At 41.0% G+C, this 17,790-nt stretch overlaps 1 protein-coding gene across 1 annotated transcript in view; it reads left to right on the top strand.

Moving 5' to 3' along the window:
* Positions 1-17,790, top strand: part of LOC141167233 (solute carrier family 23 member 1-like) — a 526,465-nt gene that overhangs the window by 348,625 nt on the left and 160,050 nt on the right. The window contains exons 7-8 of the mRNA XM_073654677.1: positions 9,793-10,046; positions 11,418-11,582. Coding sequence (XP_073510778.1) covers positions 9,793-10,046; positions 11,418-11,582 — 419 coding nt within the window. The remainder of the gene's footprint in view (positions 1-9,792; positions 10,047-11,417; positions 11,583-17,790) is intronic.

Genomic DNA, 17,790 nt, shown 5'->3' with positions numbered 1-17,790 from the left:
AGAACGCTGGCTGCGGGGCATGACAAGATCTCCAAGGCGTAAGTGGCTAGCTCTGACCATTTATCCAGATTGGAAGCCCAAAAAGAGCAAGGGTCCAGTGACACAGTCATGGCTTCAATGTTTACTTGGAGATACTCCTGTACCATCATCTCTAGGCGTTGACTATGTGTCAGACTTCTTGTCTCCTGTGGCCTTGCAAAGGATGGGCAAAAAAAGTGGTGAAATGATCCGCAAAATTGATGTTACCAGCAGATACTGTGTTTCTGTTATGGTTTGAGTGCTGAACACTCGACGGTCCCACGGTTGGCAAGTTGGAACTGTGAGATTCACTACGTGCACCACTGGTATTTTGTGGAAAAGCACATGTAAGATTCTGCAACAGTCTCTGCTGATACTCCTGCATGCGTGCATCCATTTCTATGGCAGGAATAATTTCTGCAAATTTACTTTTGTACCGGGGATCTAACAGTGTGGCAACCCAGTAGTCAGGATTATTTCTAATTCTCACAATTCGAGGGTCATGTTGCAGGTAGTGCAGCAAGAAGGCACTCATGTGTGTTGCGCATCCAGGAGCACCAAGTCCCTGTTGTGTTGGTGGCGAGGTAACAATCATGCTTCCTTCCTCTGTCCTCTCCCCCCAACCTCGCACAACAGAAATGTGATCAAGGTCTCCCTCATCTGATGAGTCTTCCATCAGTTCGTCATCCACTTCTTCCTGGGCTCCTGCACCTTCCTCACTAGTTTGGCTGCTACCATGCGCCCTGGTAAAACCATCTCCCCCACCCTCACATGCCTGCCGCCTTGGTGTTGCCGACCGTCTGGACCTTGCAGATATTAGCCCATACGCATACAACTCCTCCTCCTCTACTTCCTCCACCTCCTCTTGTGCCACCACCTGACTCCGAATTCTGTTTAACATGTGCTCCAGCATGTAAATCACCGGAATAGTCATGCTGATAATGGCATCGTCAGCACTAAACATCTTCGTCGCCATTTCAAAACTGTGCAGAAGGGTGCATAGGTCCCTGATCTGAGACCACTCCTCCAGCGTGATTTGCCCCACCTCTGGATCTCGTTGGCCCAGGCTATACGTCAGAACGTATTGCACCAGGGCTTGTCGGTGCTGCCACAGTTGCTGCAACATGTGCAGAGTTGAATTCCACCGGGTAGGCACATCGCATTTTAGCCGGTGAAGTGGCAGGCCCAACGACTTCTGTAGAGATGTAAGTCGCTGAGCTGCGGGATGCGAACGGCAGAAGTGAGCACACAGCGACCGTGCCCTCTGCAGAAGGCCATCTAGTCCGGGATAGTGGGCTTAACTTTGCTGGACAACCAGGTTCAACACGTGAGCCATACAAGGCACGTGTGTGACATTGCCCCGGTAAAGGGCCGCACCCAGGTTTGCAGCATTGTCGCACACGGCCTTCCCTGGTTTCAGGTCCAGTGGAGACAACCATTCATGAAATTGGTTCTCCAGAGCTGACCACAACTCCTCAGCTGTGTGACTCACATTTCCCAGACATTTCAAAGTAAAAACCGCCTGATGACGTTGAGCCCTACTGCCAGCATAGTAAGGAGGTGTGCAGGATCCCTTCTGCGCAGTTAGAAAGCTTGTGGCATGACCAGACAGGCTTTGGGTGCAGGTGGAGGACCGAGAGGAGGTTGAGGAGGCAGAAGCAGTGGAGGAACTTTGACATAAAGAGGATTGACGCACAACTCGTGGGGACAGCAAGACTTGGACAGCAGCCCCTTGTCCTGCAGTCACCATAGTTACCCAGTGCCCAGTCAGTGACATGTAACGCCCCTGTCCATGCCTACTCGTCCAAGTGTCTGTGGTGAAATGCACCCTGTCACACACACAGTTTCTCAAAGAAGCGGTGATGTTGTGTGCGACATGCTGGTGGAGAGCAGGCACACCTTTCTTTGAGAAGTAGTGCCGAATGGGCATCTGGTACTGGGGCACTGCGACGGACATAAGGTCTCGAAAATCCTCTGTGTCCACCAGGTGGAAAGGCAGCATTTCTGTAGCCAAGAGCTTGCAGATGGTGAAATTCAACCTCTTAGCTTTCTCATGGCTAGGAGGAAATGGTCTTTTACTTGTCCACATCTGAGGGACCGAGGGCTGGCTATTGTGCTTAGACGGGGTTGATAAGGGTGTCCCCGGCAAACTGCCGGTATGTGAGGAAGATGCAGGCGGACATGTTAGGTTGCCTTGATCCAAAGGTGGTGCTATCGATGTCGGACAGCGCTCAACACCAGCTGGTGTTACCACCTCCAAAGAAAATGATGACCTGCCAATCACGCTGGCTGTTGCGGGTAAAGAGGTGGCAGGTCTGCGCCCCAAAACAGGTGTGACTGTTGTCCCCCCTGTCACAGAGGATGAAGAGGCCGAGGTTGCACAAGATATGGCAGACGGTGGTTGGCCCGGCCGGCTAGGCCGCATTGTAGCACAGTGAGCTTCCCACTGCAACTTATGCTTCTTGTCCATGTGCCGGTTCATGCATGAAGTACTCAAACTATGTATTTTTTGGCCTCTACTTGGCTTTTGCTGACAAATGTTACAGATAACACGAGTTGGGTCATCTTTATCGATCTGAAAAAATGCCCAGGCTATGCAAGGCTTTGCACCCATGCGACCTGAAGAGCCACCACGACTTGTGGTGAGAGGCAGAGTTGTGTTTGAGGATGCAGTTGTTGACGTGCTTCCAGTACTACGTCTCTGTCCAGGAAGGCGCAACCTGACCTCGTCATCACTAGCATTCTCCTCCACCTCCTCTGCTGACCTCATCTCTTGGCTGACTGTGGGTTGACAGTAAGTGGGATCTCCAACCTCATCATCATCACCCTGTGCATTATCACACACGTCGTCCTCAGAGCCAACCTGTTCCTGCCCTGACAAAAAACTAAAGTTGTCGCTCCAATCAGGTATTTGAGTCTCATCATCATCTTCCTCATTGTCTCCACCAACAGGAGTTACAGTTTGGGAATGAGGGTCTACATTATGGTCAGAACCTTCAGCGTCTGGTCCTGGATCCGACTCATAAAGATTCTGGGCATCAGTGCAGATCATTTCTTCGTCTGGATTCACAGAAGCGCTGGAGCCGACCTCTGATTCCCAGGCTATAGTATGAGTAAACAGCTCTGCAGACTCAACCATCTGTTCTACCTCATACTCAGACGGGCAGCTGGAGATTTGGGAGCTGTGAGGAAGCAATTGCGATTGGGGTGACTCCTTTGAGGACTGGAGTATTTGTGATGTTGAAGTTGATGTGGAGGAGAGCCCACTTAAAGGAACACTTGATATCCGTTGAAGCACCTGCTGTTTTTGTGCCTCATCTGGAATTTGTAGCGATTGGCGTGGCCGTAAGAAAGGGATCTTATCACATTGTCCGGTGAAAGAAGTAGACATTTTAGTTTGGCTGGAAGATGGTCTTTCTTCTGCAGATGTTACTGTTGCTTTAACACCTACCACACGGACACAACCTTTTTTCCCCTTCCCAACACGCCTATTCCCCTTTCCACCAGCAGCAGGCCTTTTTCCACTCATTTTGGTGGTTAACTAATTCACAACTCTGGAGTTGTTTGCACAAAAAAACAATGGATGGGAACCGAGCAGAGCTGAGTGGCCAAACTGTGGTATTAGGCCAAAACTATTGGCTGGGTTAGATGCAGATAAAAAACATTTTTAATTTGCAACCTGATGGAGGTCAGTATAGATGGACTAATAAAACAAGTCCCACACACTGCTAGAAGCCCAAATACTTTTTCAGAGGTAGATGCAGAAAAAAATTATATTCAGTTTGCAACCTGATGGAGGTCAGTATAGATGGACTAGTAGAACAAGTCCCACACACTGCTAGAAGGACAAATATTTTTTCAGAGCTAGATGCAGAAAAAAATTATATTCAATTTGCAACCTGATGGAGGTCAGTATAGGTGGACTAATAAAACAAGTCCCACACACAGCTAGAAGCCCAAATATTTTTTCAGAGGTAGATGCAGAAAAAGATTATATTCAGTTTGCAACCTGATGGAGGTCAGTATAGATGGACTAATAGAACAAGTCCCACACACTGCTAGAAGGCCAAATATTTTTTCAGAGCTAGATGCAGACAAAAAAATATTTTTAATTTGCAACCTGATGGAGGTCAGTATTGATGGACGAATAGAACAAGTCCCACACACTGCTAGAAGGCCAAATATTTTTTCAGAGCTAGATGCAGATAAAAATTATTTTTAATTTGCAACCTGATGGAGGTCAGTATAGATGGACTAATAAAACAAATCCCACACGCTGCTAGAAGCCCAAATATTTTTTCAGAGGTAGATGCAGAAAAAAATTATTTTGAATTTGCAACCTGATGGAGGTCAGTATAGATGGACTAGTAGAACAAGTCCCACACACTGCTAGAAGGACAAATATTTTTTCAGAGCTAGATACAGAAAAAAATTATATTCAATTTGCAACCTGATGGAGGTCAGTATAGATGGACTAATAGAACAAGTCCCACACACTGCTAGAAGGCCAAATATTTTTTCAGAGCTAGATGCAGATAAAAATTATTTTTAATTTGCAACCTGATGGAGGTCAGTATAGATGGACTTATAAAACAAGTCCCACGCACTGCTAGAAGCCCAAATATTTTTTCAGAGGTAGATGCAGAAAAAAATTATATTCAGTTTGCAACCTGATGGAGGTCAGTATACATGGACTAGTAGAACAAGTCCCACACACTGCTAGAAGGCCAAATATTTTTTCAGAGCTAGATGCAGACAAAAAAATATTTTTAATTTGCAACCTGATGGAGGTCAGTATAGATGGACTAATAGACCAAGTCCCACACACTGCTAGAAGCCCAAATATTTTTTCAGAGCTAGATGCAGAAAAAAATTATAATCAATTTGCAACCTTATGGAGGTCAGTATAGATGGACTAATAGAATCATGCTATGCCCAAAAGGTTTTACTTCACTAGGTGCAGTAAAAAAATTGGTATTCTATACACAGGTGGTGTATCTTGCAACACAGATAGGCTACTCCACTGACTAACACACTCTGCAATAGGCCAAAAAGGATTAGCTTTGCTAGATTCAGCCAAATGCTGTGAAAAAAACTTGTACAGCACTGGCACAGGCCTGCCTGGCAAAAACTGATAGGAACTGATGTAACTTAGTCCTGAAAAGGACTCCAATTACAATTAGTCTTTACTCCCACAACCTATCTATTTAAGAGCACAGACCTGCCTGATAAAAGTCGAAGGAAATGCTGTAACCTAGTCCTTAAAAGGACTGCAATCACAACTATTCCCTACTCCCAAGCTATCTGTAGATTTGTGCGAAAATTGGCTTGAAATTAACAAGGTATAGCACACACAGCAACAGCGGTGCCATCTAACACGCAGCTGCAGCAGTGAGAAAATGGTGGCGACGGGGAAAATGGCTGGGTCTTATAGGGCAAGGACATGTGACATACACTGCCAATGACACATGCCCTTGCTTGTGTGAAAAAAAGCACTTTGCTCCGTGTGTGCGCTGCTGATAGGCTGACAGACTGCACCTCCCCACTGTAAATGCGGGAAAGAGAAAAAAAAATGGAGATCTTCATTATTCCTGCAGAGATCCATCCCCTGCCCCTCCCCCCGCCCCGCTGTACACTCAAACTGCGTATTAACATTAATTTTCATCATTACTGAGAAAAAATCCAGTTATGATTTTGGTGCACGAACAGTTATCGAACATAACCTCGAACAGCCGAATTTTTCTCAAATCGTTCGTGTTCGCCGAACGGCTCGAACACCACCCAAAACAGCTCGAATTTGAGATTGGCGAACAGTTCGAGTCGAACAACGCTCATATCTATTCAAGACCTAAACGTGCAGCATCACCCCCTTACTTATGCAAGCCCCCACAACCTGCCGAACCGTGCGTGCAACTTCTGCACATTCCCTGTGCAAGACAAATGACATGCAACCCTCCATGTAGTAACCTGATCCACTATTTTGTGCCCCCAAAACACAGTATCAGACCGCTTCAACTTAGTCTTATATATAAAAAATTAAAATACATAATTTCCATCTCCATACAGACCCATGATGCAGATCCTCAGTCCTCTCAGGATCTGTAGTGAAGTATCACCTCATCTCCAGTAGCATCAGCAACACCACACTGCATCCTAGCATTGGGTCCACACTGAACTGGAAGAGGCCCCGCCCCTTCCAATGACATCATCCCCTAACAGGAGCAACTCCATTATAGATGCTACGTAGAACTGATACCAGCAGGCAGTGTTGTCCTTAACAGCGAGTGGGCCCCCCGTTGGTCCAGGGCCTTCATCAAAATTTAAAGCCACACTCACCACTGCAGTAGTGGCCCAAATGGTTGTGGGAAAACCCCACTTACCAGGTAGGAAACAGTATATACTTACAGCAAAGTGGATGGAAATGCAGGGAAGGGGGGGACCCTCAGGGTAGCAGGCGCACCTCGACGCACATTTCGCTGTCACAGGACAGGTTTCTCAAGAGGAAGTGAAGGATGACAAGCTGGATGGCAGCAGGCTGGATGGTAGCAGAACGCTGCCATCCAGCTTGTCATCCTTCAGAGACACTGCATAGCGCAAGCATGCCTGCGCTCTGCAGTGTCTCTGAAGGATGACATGCTGGATGGCAGCGTTCTGCTACCATCCAGCCTGCCATCTCAATGCCGTCCCAGCGTGGGTGAATTCCCCTGCTCAAGCGGTGACGTCATTTGTCAGCACCACATGCGCAAGAGAATTCTCCCTCGCTGTCAGTGACGTGCATGAGGTGAGCTGAGTTCATTGGACATGAACCAGTTTTTTTTTTAATAAATATTTTATTTTAACACTAAATAACAAGTACAGTAACCAACACTGTCACTGTACTTATTATATATGTGACTGACCTGTTTCTATCTATTTGATCTTTGTGTGATGCTCTATTCTTTCTGTTCTAAATTGTCAGGTACCGATGTATGTCGCTGATGAATTGCCGGCCGGCTTTTTTAAAGAGACAAAAACACGATTATTTTTTTTAATAAATACTTTATTTTAACACTAAATAACAAGTACAGTAACCAACACTGCCACTGTACTTATTATATATGTGACTGACATGTTTCTATCTATTTAATCTATGTGTGATGCTCTATTCTTTCTGTTCTAAATTGTCGGGTACCGGTGTATGCAGCTGATGAATGGCCGGCCGGCTATTTTAAAGAGAGGGGTGCATGAAAATCGGAGGGCACTAGTGTGTTCCAAGTGCCCTGCTATGTTTTTCATGCACCCTCCTATATACCCTGCCTGCCTGTCTGCCTATATATTCTGCCTGCCTGACATTTAATTGAGCACTGTTCCCATCGATTTGGACAACTTTTGACCTTCTGCAGACCGCCGGGGGGGACCGCCAAAAAAATGCTCGAGTTTCCCATAGACTTACATTGGGCTGGTTGCGCGGGTCGAGCACCCGAGTATTCCAATGTGCTCGACCCGAGCTTTGAGCACCCGAGCATTTTAGTGCTCGCTCATCACTAGTAAATATTAAAAAAATTAAAACAAAAAAAAACATATTTTCTATCCCAAAGTGATTCGTAGGTTTTTTGACAGTTCAAGGTCAATGTGCAAGATTACTGATGAATGATTTATGCATGTATAATTTAATGTTTGATCTTATGATTTTCAATAGATAAATAGCCTCTTCAGAAGAAAGAGGACTTAATCTCTGGTGCAACCTATGGATGTAGCACTAGCAATTCTTAAAATCAATATCAACCCTTTAATGAACCTAAATTCCTAGAGGAGCAATGTGTGGCCTATAAGTCTCCTTACACCAGTTTGGCACTCTGCGGAAGGAGAAATATTCAACCTTAGACCCCCAGATTTTTATTGTAAGTCCAAGGGAAAATATGAATCAGTGTACATACAATAGCCCACATTCATTAATGGGGTATTTTATGTCAATTAAATTGGTGGTTGGGTCTAATGTATTAAAAAGCACACACTTTAATAAACCTACTTTAATTGGAATTTACAGACTGGTTGAATTTTTCTTTGTCTGTATTCAGCAGTTGTACATTTACACCACTAATTTACACTTTGCTAAATTAGTTTAAAAGTTTACAACCCAATCACATTTCCTTTTTTACCTGTTGTCTATTATGGTGTGAGAAGACAAATGTGACAAAGTTTTGGGTTGATTTTGGTATGATTTCAGACTTTTTATCCTGTGCAATTTCCACCATTGAAGGCATAATGTCAATAATTAATAAGGAACTTTCTCAAAATAAACTTGCTTGAATACCATGCATTAACCACAAAATGCACAACTCTACCAGAATCCAATGAGTCTATGACTATAGCAGTACATGCAAAGTTGGTATTAAAAAAGGAAAATAAGAAAAAGAAAATAGTACAAGAGACAAAATAGAAACAAAAATAATACAGCTTACCAATCAATTGGTTCTGTCTGGTATAAACAGTTCCTACAAAGGGTTAATCATTCACATTAGAACTCTGTGTGTAATAAATGTCCTGTGTTTTCATTCATTTTCAAAACCAGTATCTTGTGCATATAGCACAATCCGAAATTCAATGTATGTCCACCAATTGAACAGAACCATCAGAAAGATCGCCGCGGCTGCTGCAACAGCAGCCATCTTCCTGAAGCCATGATCTACAGGGAAATGTCCGAGCCGCAGTATACGCAGACTAGGATCTCCGCAGCCATCTCAAGCTGTGGGCCTCAGAGAAATTTCCCTGTATATCACGGCTTCAGGAGGATAGCCACTGCCACCGAAAAAGCAATGCACTCCGCTCTGTCTGACTGTCGACACCGGCCCTGCAGCATCTCACCGCTTCTGTCACTGCCGGGGTCTTGAGGGTGGGAGGGACCCTGTGATCCCACTCAACCACCACTGCAAACCCCCGCTGTTGGGGCACTCCCTTCTCCCACCCGGACCATAAGACGCACTTCCCATTTTCCTCCCAAATTTGGGGGGGAAAATGGGCGTCTTATGGTCCAAAAAATACGGTAAGTGTATATCTAGAAACAAAAAATATATTGTTTTTTAAAAAATATTAAATTGTTAAACAAAGTAATCATTATTAAATCATAATAATTGGTTGATATATATTTAGTAGTTTGGTAGGAACATGAAATTATCAATGCAACCTCTACATTCAATGCATACATACTCTCCTATTTTGTTAATATGTGTTATAAAATATATAGATATATAAATAGAAATAAATAATAGTAAATACTTGAATAATTAAAATTAATTGATTTTAAATGATTGGGTAAATAATGTTCCAAAAAGCCAGTTCCTTTTGGCAAGACGAAACTGTAAAAAAGTTGAAGAATATATAGAGGAAGCCAATTATCTGGAAAGTCATTTCATTAATGGGGGTATATGAAAAAGTCAATACTGAAAAATCTAAAGAATAAGTAAAAAAAAATTGTCTATTATTTAAACTAGATGGTCTACAGTTGTCTGTTTTATCTAGTGCTGTAGTTTGCCATATGAGTGGCGGCGCTTAGTATATTTTTAAACATAACATGGAACTTTGCACTGTTGACTTAGCAAAGGTTTTTGTGCATTTTTATATACTTCTGGTATGTTTTTAAGCATTACATCAAAATACTGATGGTGAGTGGTCAATTTACTGTGTAATCAGAGATAGTTCCTGCTAAGATTTTAAGGGTTCACCAAACCTTCTAGAACATTAGTATTATAATTCTAGATATAATTTTCTCTTTGTGTCATTTTTAATGTCTTTCAGGTCAGTGGGGTTGGCCCACAGTAAGCCTCTCCTCTGTGCTGGGGATGCTATCTGGGATACTTTCTTCTACTGTTGAATCAATAGGTGATTATTACACGTGTGCAAAATTATCAGGAGCTCCAAATCCCCCAACACATGCATTAAATCGTGGAATTGGAATAGAAGGCTTAGGATGTATTTTAGCTGGTGTTTGGGGAACAGGAAATGGAACTACTTCATATAGTCAGAATATTGCAGCATTGGGGATTACAAAGGTAAACATACCATTTTGTTTTTAAGATTAGCAAATGAAAAATGTATGCAAATTTAAAATCATATGCATTTTATGCATTGGTTTTCCAATCAGTTTAATTCAGCTGCCCCAGAAAATGTAAGATAAAGTTTTTTAAAGCAGTCAACTAGTTTAGAAAACTCAATTTCATTTATCCTTTGAGAGAGTCAGGGAGTAATGATCATAGTCACAAAGTAGTGAACCGTTACAAAGAACATCTCTCGCTCTTGAAGATCTTTCCTGTATGATACAAAAACCTATTGATTTGGATATGCACTATGTAAAGCTTAATAATTGCTACCCTTGCAGGGAAAATTAAAGTCAGGTTTGCCAGACAGATTTCAGATAATTTTCAAGTGGTTCAGCTTGGAAATGCATTATTATTTATTATGCATTACTTTTATAGTGCCATCATATTCCATTGCACTTTACAGACATTATCGTCCCTGTCCCCATTGGGGTTCACAATCTAAATTCCCTACCATTATGTATTTGGAGTGTGGGAGGAAACTGGATTACCCAGATTAAACCCGTGAAAACACTGGGAGAACATACAAACTCCTTACAGATGCTGTCCTTGATGGGATTTGTACCCAGGACCCCAGTGCTTCAAAGAAACAGTGCTAACCACTTAGCCACCATGCTGCCCTGAACACTTAGCTTACTATCAAGTGATCCTGTTAAAAGGTAGTGATTGTAGAATAATTATAAAAAAAATATTCCTGCATCTAGATATTGCTGTCCTAGAATTGCTGTGGTGCCCTTGATCTTCATTTTAATTACTTTCATAATGTGTCCAGTGTTGGTGGTCGGCTCATTCATGCTTTGGAGCATAGTCCCACCACCAGGGTACATTTGTATGAAAGACAACAGGGTGATCACTTCTTTTTGTAGGCCAGTCTCTAACAAATGCATTAGTTCACTAACTGTGGATGCAATATGTAGATGTTTTTAGAAGGAGTCAAAAGAACACCAAGGAATGGCCAAAGTTTGTTTGTTAGAAATTTTTTCCAGTAAGAATTGATATCTGTACTAAAATAAACCAATTGGTCTTATATAGTTATTGGTTTTAAATAATTAAAACATTTTCCTGATAAAAGATGATCACAAATCTTTCTAAACTGGTTGTCTCACAATAATCCTTTGCAAAATGTTCTGTTGAGTGACCAAATCCAAACTGGCTTGTGTGGATCTGGACTAAGCCTGAATTGACACATAATGTTCTTCAAATGTATTTCTTCATCATAAATTGTTTTAACTTTATTTTTACTGCTGTTTTAATTTTTTTGTGCTTTTTTAAAAAACAAAAAAACCTTGTGTAACGAAGGCCCAAGATATATTTTTGTTTTTCTAGGTTGGAAGTCGCTTAGTAATGCAGACTGCAGGTATCCTTTTAATTATATTAGGTCTCTTTGGAAAATTTGGAGCTATCTTTATAACCATTCCAGAGCCAGTTATTGGAGGGATGTTCATGGTGATGTTCGGTATGATTGCAGCAGTAGGCATTTCAAATCTTCAGGTAATTCTATTTGTGCAATATTTGTATATCTTTTAGTTTGTTCAGTTTTTGCATAATATATTAGTCTGAGATTTCCAAATTACCCACATACAATTCTGTGCAAACATTTTAGTCAGGTATGGAAAAAATGCTGCAAAGTAAGATTGCTTTAAAAAATAGAAGTGCTAATTTAATAATTAGATTTTTTAAATTAATAAACTGCAAAGTAAATGAACAAAACTGAAATCTTAAATCAATATTTGGCACCAATCCTTCTATGTGCACATTCTTATGATTTTTGAAGGAACTTGGCAGGAAGGTCTACAGTCCTCAATGTGGCCTATTTCTTGGTGTCTTGGTGGTGATAAATACAGTCAGATACTTAATCATCATGCTATACCATCAGGACGGTGTCTGATTAGCTAAACATTTATTCTGTATCAGGACAAAGATCCTAGACATACAGTCAATATCTTTAAGAACTATTTTCAATATAAAGAACAAGGACTCCTGGAAGTGATATGTCCTCCACAGATCATCGAGTGTGTGGGATTACACAAAGTGGCAGAAGGATTTGCTCAAATCTACATCGACAGAAGATTGGTTTGGAACAACCTCCCTGCCATATTCCTTAAAAACAGTTGTAGGTGTACCTAAAAGAAGTGATTATTTGATCGATGCTTTGATGCTGTTTTGAAGGCAAAGTATGGTCGCAACAAATATTTATTTGATTTACATTTCTATTTTGCTCATTCATTTTGCATTTGGTTAATTAATAAAAATACATTATTTATACTTCTAGTTGTAAAATCATTCATAATTTGCAGCATTTTTCCCACACCTGCCTACAACTTTGCACAGTACTGTTCTTCGGAATATTTTATATCTTAAAATTCTACCATATTTAACAATGTATTGTGACATATCTTATATTTTCTTTGATATGTTACTGATTCAGGAATATAAATTTAAATAAATACAACCCCAATTTCAAAAAAGTTGGGATGCTGTTTCAAATCAAAATGGAAAATGGGATGCTGTGTAAAGAGAACAAGAATGCAATGAGAAGTCTTACAACCATATTTTATTAACAACAGAACATAGAATACTTTTCAAAACTTGAAGGCTAGCCATTTTTCAACTTAATTTGCAAATACTAACTTATTTAGATATTGATAGCAGCAACACATCTTAAAAAAGTTTACCAGCGTGTAGCGTCCTTCCTTCTTTTTATGACACTCTGTAAATGTCTGGGAAGTGAGGAGACTAATTGCTAATTGTTGAGGTTTTGGGAGAGGAATGATGTCCTATTCTTGTTCAATGTAGGATTCTACCTGCTCAACAGTCCTGGGTCTTCTTTGCTGGATTTTTCATTTCATAATGAGCTGAATGTTTTCTATTGGTGAAAGGTCTGAACTACAGGCATGCTCAATTATAACCTGAACTGTTCGGAAAGCAATGCTGTTGTGATGGATGCAGTATGTGGCTTAGCATTAGCTTGTAATAGTGTAACCCCATACCAGCAGAGATGCAAGTTTTTTAACTGTGCGCTGATAACAAGCTAGGTGGTCCATTTCCTTGAGACCACAGAAGACTGTCTCCATAGTTTACATAAGGAGTTTCAAATTTGTATTCATCTGACCACAGATTTTGAATTTTTCTTCAGTTTATTATATATGAGCAGAATGGCAGCGTTTCTGAATTGTGTTGATATTTGACTTCTTCTGTGCATGATAGAGCTTTAACTTGCATTTGTGGATTTAATGGCATACTGTGTTCAGAGAAAATGATTTCTCAAAGTATTCCTGATCCCAAACAGTGATTTCACAACCAAATCTTGCCTCTTTTTGATGTGCTGAGGACCTGTAGATCACAAGTAACCACTCTTGTTCCTTGTGCATGTGGATTTCCCCAGAATCTCTGATTTTTTTTTATTATTTTATGCTATTGATGGAATATTGAAAGTCTTGTCAATTTTACATTGTGTAACATTTTGTAAAATTGTTTCACAAATTTTAGACACAATTGTTTACACAATTGACCATATATGCTGGCGAGAGACTTTGCCTCTCTAACATGTTCTTTTTATATATACAATCATGTGACTCAGTTGAAAATTGACCCTTCAGATGTTTTTTATTAGTAGCGCTTATCTTTCCAGCCTTAAGTTACCCTTGTCCCAACTTTTTTGCGATGTGTTGATTCCATCAATTTCTAATTTAGTTAATTTTCTCAATTGAAATGGAAAATTGTCTCTTTCAACTTCTGATCTGTCTGCTGTAAATTAAATATGGCTATAAGATATTTCCAAATCATCGCATTCTTGCTTCCCTACACTTCACACAGCGTCCCAATTTTTTTAAATTGGGTTTGTATATAATTTATGTAAATATGCTAATAACTGAGAGAAATTAAATTCAGTAGACGTTTTGCCGCATTATTTGCTTAAAATCTACTGTATTTTTTCAGTGACAGAATCTGAATCATTAGTGCATTTGCATTTTTTTTTTAGCCATTTTTTTCTGTTTTAAGGCGGTTTTGTGCCATATTTTTACATTAAATTTAGCTTATTTTAAATTCTATTTTTTGCTTGTTCACTTGTTTTTTTATTTGTTTTACATTTTGGACATGGTTTTTGTAATTCAGGTGCTTGTGGCCGATTTATCATTTGTAGCATTTAAAAAAGTCACCAAATTTAGTGCAAATATACTCCTGTTCCTCCTCAAGCTATTTTTTGTATGACATAAATTTTTGTGCAAATATTAGAATTGCATGGGATATTTTAGTGCAGCTTTTACATTACATTGTCTAGCCCAGTGGTAATCAGTGTCTGTAAATAACAATCCAATGATTCAAGTGATATAGGGAAGTACTGTACCCTTTTATTCATTCTTCACAAACTGCAAACATGAAGGAGAATATTAAACCGCCTAGTGCTAATTTTGCTGCTAAATCAAAATCCTGCTATTAAGGCTTCTCTGTCACATTAACCTCTTCACCCCTGAGCCTGTTTTCACCTTCATGACTGGGCCAAGTTTTATAATTCAGACCACTGTCAATTTATGGAGTAATAACTCTGGAATGCTTCAACGGATCCCACTGATTCTGAGACTGTTTTTTCGTGACATACTATACTTCATGTTAGTGGTAAAATTTATTTGATATCAATTGCATTTATTTGTGAAAAAAATGGAAATTTGATAAAATTTAGAAAATTCAGCAATTTTCAAAATTTTATTTTTACGCCCTTAAATCAGAGAGTTATGTCACACAAAATAGTTAAGTAACATTTCTCCATGTCTACTTTGCATCAGCACACGTTTTGAAACATAATTTTCTTGTTAGGACATTATAGGGGTTAAACGTTGACCAGCGATTTCTCATTTTTCCAACAAAATTTATAAAACAATTTTTTTAGGGACCACATCACATTTGAAGTGACTTTGAGGGGACTATATGAGAGAAAATGCCCAAAAGTGACACCATTCGAACAACTGCACCCCTCAAGGTGCTCAAAACCACATTCAAGAAGTTTATTAACCCTTCAGGTGCTTCACAGGAATTAATAGAATATGGGAAGAAGAAATGAATATTTAACTTTTTTTTCACAAAACTTTTAATTTAGACCCAAATGTTTCAATTTTCACAAGAGTAACAGGACAAAATAGACCCCAAAATGTGTTCTGCAATTCTTCCTGAGCATGCCAATACCCCATATGTGAGCAAAAAACACTGTTTGGGTGCATGGCAGGGCTCGAAGGGGAAGGAGCACCATTTGACTTTTTTAATGTAAAATCAGCTTGAATAATTAGCATACGCCATGTCGCCTTTGGAGAGCCCCTGTTGTGCCTAAACAATGGCAACCCCCCACAAGTGACACCATTTTGGAAACTAGACCCCTCAAGGAACATATCTAGATGTGTGGTCAGCACCTTAAACCCCCAGGTGCTTCACAGAAGTTTATAATGTTGAGCCGTGAAAATAAGAAAATCACATTTTCCCACAAAAGTTTTTTAGCCCCAAATTTTGCATTTTAGCAAGGGTAACAGAAGAAATTGAACCATAAAATTTGTTGTGCAATTTCTCCATAGTATGCTGATTCCCAATATGTGAAGAAAACTACTGTTTGTGCACACATCAGGGCTTGGAAGGGAAGAAGCGTCCCAAATTTTGTTTATGTTTTTTAGCCCACAATTTTGCATTTTCAGAAGGGTAACATGAGAAATTTCTGTTATGATCTGCAACATGTACTTGTTATGATCTGCTACAAGCACTAAAGAAAGACAGGAGATCTGTCCCTACAATAGAACTAAACTGGATCCCTACGATGTAACGGGGAACCTGATCCTGCGATCAGACCCGCTAAAGTCCTCAGCTAGTCTGTACGAAGACCTATAGATGCAAGGGAGGGATTCCTACAAGATCTAGGGACTGGGATAAAGTTGGACACCTCCTAGCAGAAATTGTAGCAGTAAAAGACAAACACACAACATAGAACATAGAGGTCAGAAGACCTAGCAAAACTAATAGAGAAAGGTAACAGAGCACCAAGCTAACTCAAGAGTAGTAATACAATGAAGTCCAGCAAGGCCAGGAGGGCGGAGCTGGATCAAATAGGCAAAAAAGGTCACGTGACCAGCAAACTAGAAAAAAACCAACAGGAGAGTTCTAACAGTACCCCCTCTTCTAAGAGGATCCTCCGGATCCCCTAGGCCCGGGCTTATCATGAAACCTCCTGTGAAACGGTCTGACAAGTCTGGAAGCAGAAACATCATCCGCCCTCACCCATGAGTTATCCTCGGGTCCGAAACCCTTCCAAGCGACGAGATACTGCAAACTCCCTCTATACCGTCTAGAATTTAGGATGCGGGAAATTTCATATTCCCCGTCCTCCACCACCGGAGGAACAGTGGCAGAGGCGTCACCAACCGACACATCAGCTCTTTTCAACAGAGAAACATGAAACACCGGATTAATCTTCCAAGAGGTAGGAACCTCCAACCTAACAGCAGATTGGTTAACTATCTGAAGCACCTTAAAGGGCCCTACAAACTTGGGACCCAATTTTTTAGAAGGAATCCTCAATCGCAGATTCTTAAAGGACAACCAAACCATGTCAACAATAGCAAACGAAACCTCTTGCCGTTTCCTATCAAAGTAACTCTTAGATTTTTTGTTAGCCTCCTGAAGATTATCACGCACATCTGTCCAAACTCTCTCCAAATCACCGGAAAAACTCTCCTCCTCAGGCACAGCCGATACCAATTTGGAGAATGACCCAAAAGACGGATGTCTCCCAGAACAACAAAAAAAAGGCGAACACCCAGCAGAAGAGGATGTATGGTTGTTAAGAGCAAATTCAGCAAGTGGTAGAAACTCAGACCACCCCTCTTGATTGTCTGCCACAAAGCAACGCAAGAACTGCTCAATATCCTGGTTCTTTCTTTCTGTCTGGCCATTAGACTCAGGATGATATCCGAATGAAAACGACAAATGAACTCCCAACCTGTCACAAAAGGCACGCCAAAAACGAGCCACGAACTGAGGTCCCCTATCAGAAACAATGTCAGTAGGAACGCCATGTAGTCAGACAATTTCCTTGACAAAGGCCTTAGCGAGTGTCTTAGCGCAAGGCAGTTTGATGAAGGGAACCAAGTGACACATCTTGCTAAAACGGTCCACGACCACCCAGATGACCGTGAAACCTTCAGAGGGGGGAAGGTCAGTAATAATGTCCATAGCCAGATGTGTCCAAGGTGCACTAGGAACCTCCAGAGGGCAAAGCAACCCCACAGCAGGAGCATGCGAAGACTTAGATCTAGCACACACAGTACACTGACGCACCCACTTAATGACTTCCTTCTGCCATCCAGGCCACCAAAAACTGCGACCCACAAGTCTCTTGGTCTCAGAAATTCCTGGATGACCTGCCAACCGAGACTCATGACACTCAACAAACAAATCTCTCCTAAAAGTCCTAGGCACAAACAACCTCCCATGGGGAGTGTTAGATGGGGCATTCTCCTGAGCTTTAAGAATCTCATCCTCCAAAACGGAGTCCAAAGCAGCAATCACCACACCTTCTTGTAAAATGCTCTCCTCCTCCTCCTCAGCACCGACCATGGGAGAAAAGCTGCGAGACAAAGCATCCGCTTTAACATTCTTGGTACCTGGGATGTAAGTAACGGAAAAATTAAACCGCGAGAAAAAAAGTGCCCACCTAGCCTGA

This window comes from Phyllobates terribilis, unplaced genomic scaffold, assembly GCF_046119375.1.
Source record: "Phyllobates terribilis strain yellow unplaced genomic scaffold, ASM4611937v1 Scaffold_11__3_contigs__length_659146591, whole genome shotgun sequence".
NCBI lineage: Eukaryota > Metazoa > Chordata > Amphibia > Anura > Dendrobatidae > Phyllobates > Phyllobates terribilis.
Note: the sequence above shows the minus strand (reverse complement) of the source record. Positions and strands in the feature narration are given on the sequence as shown.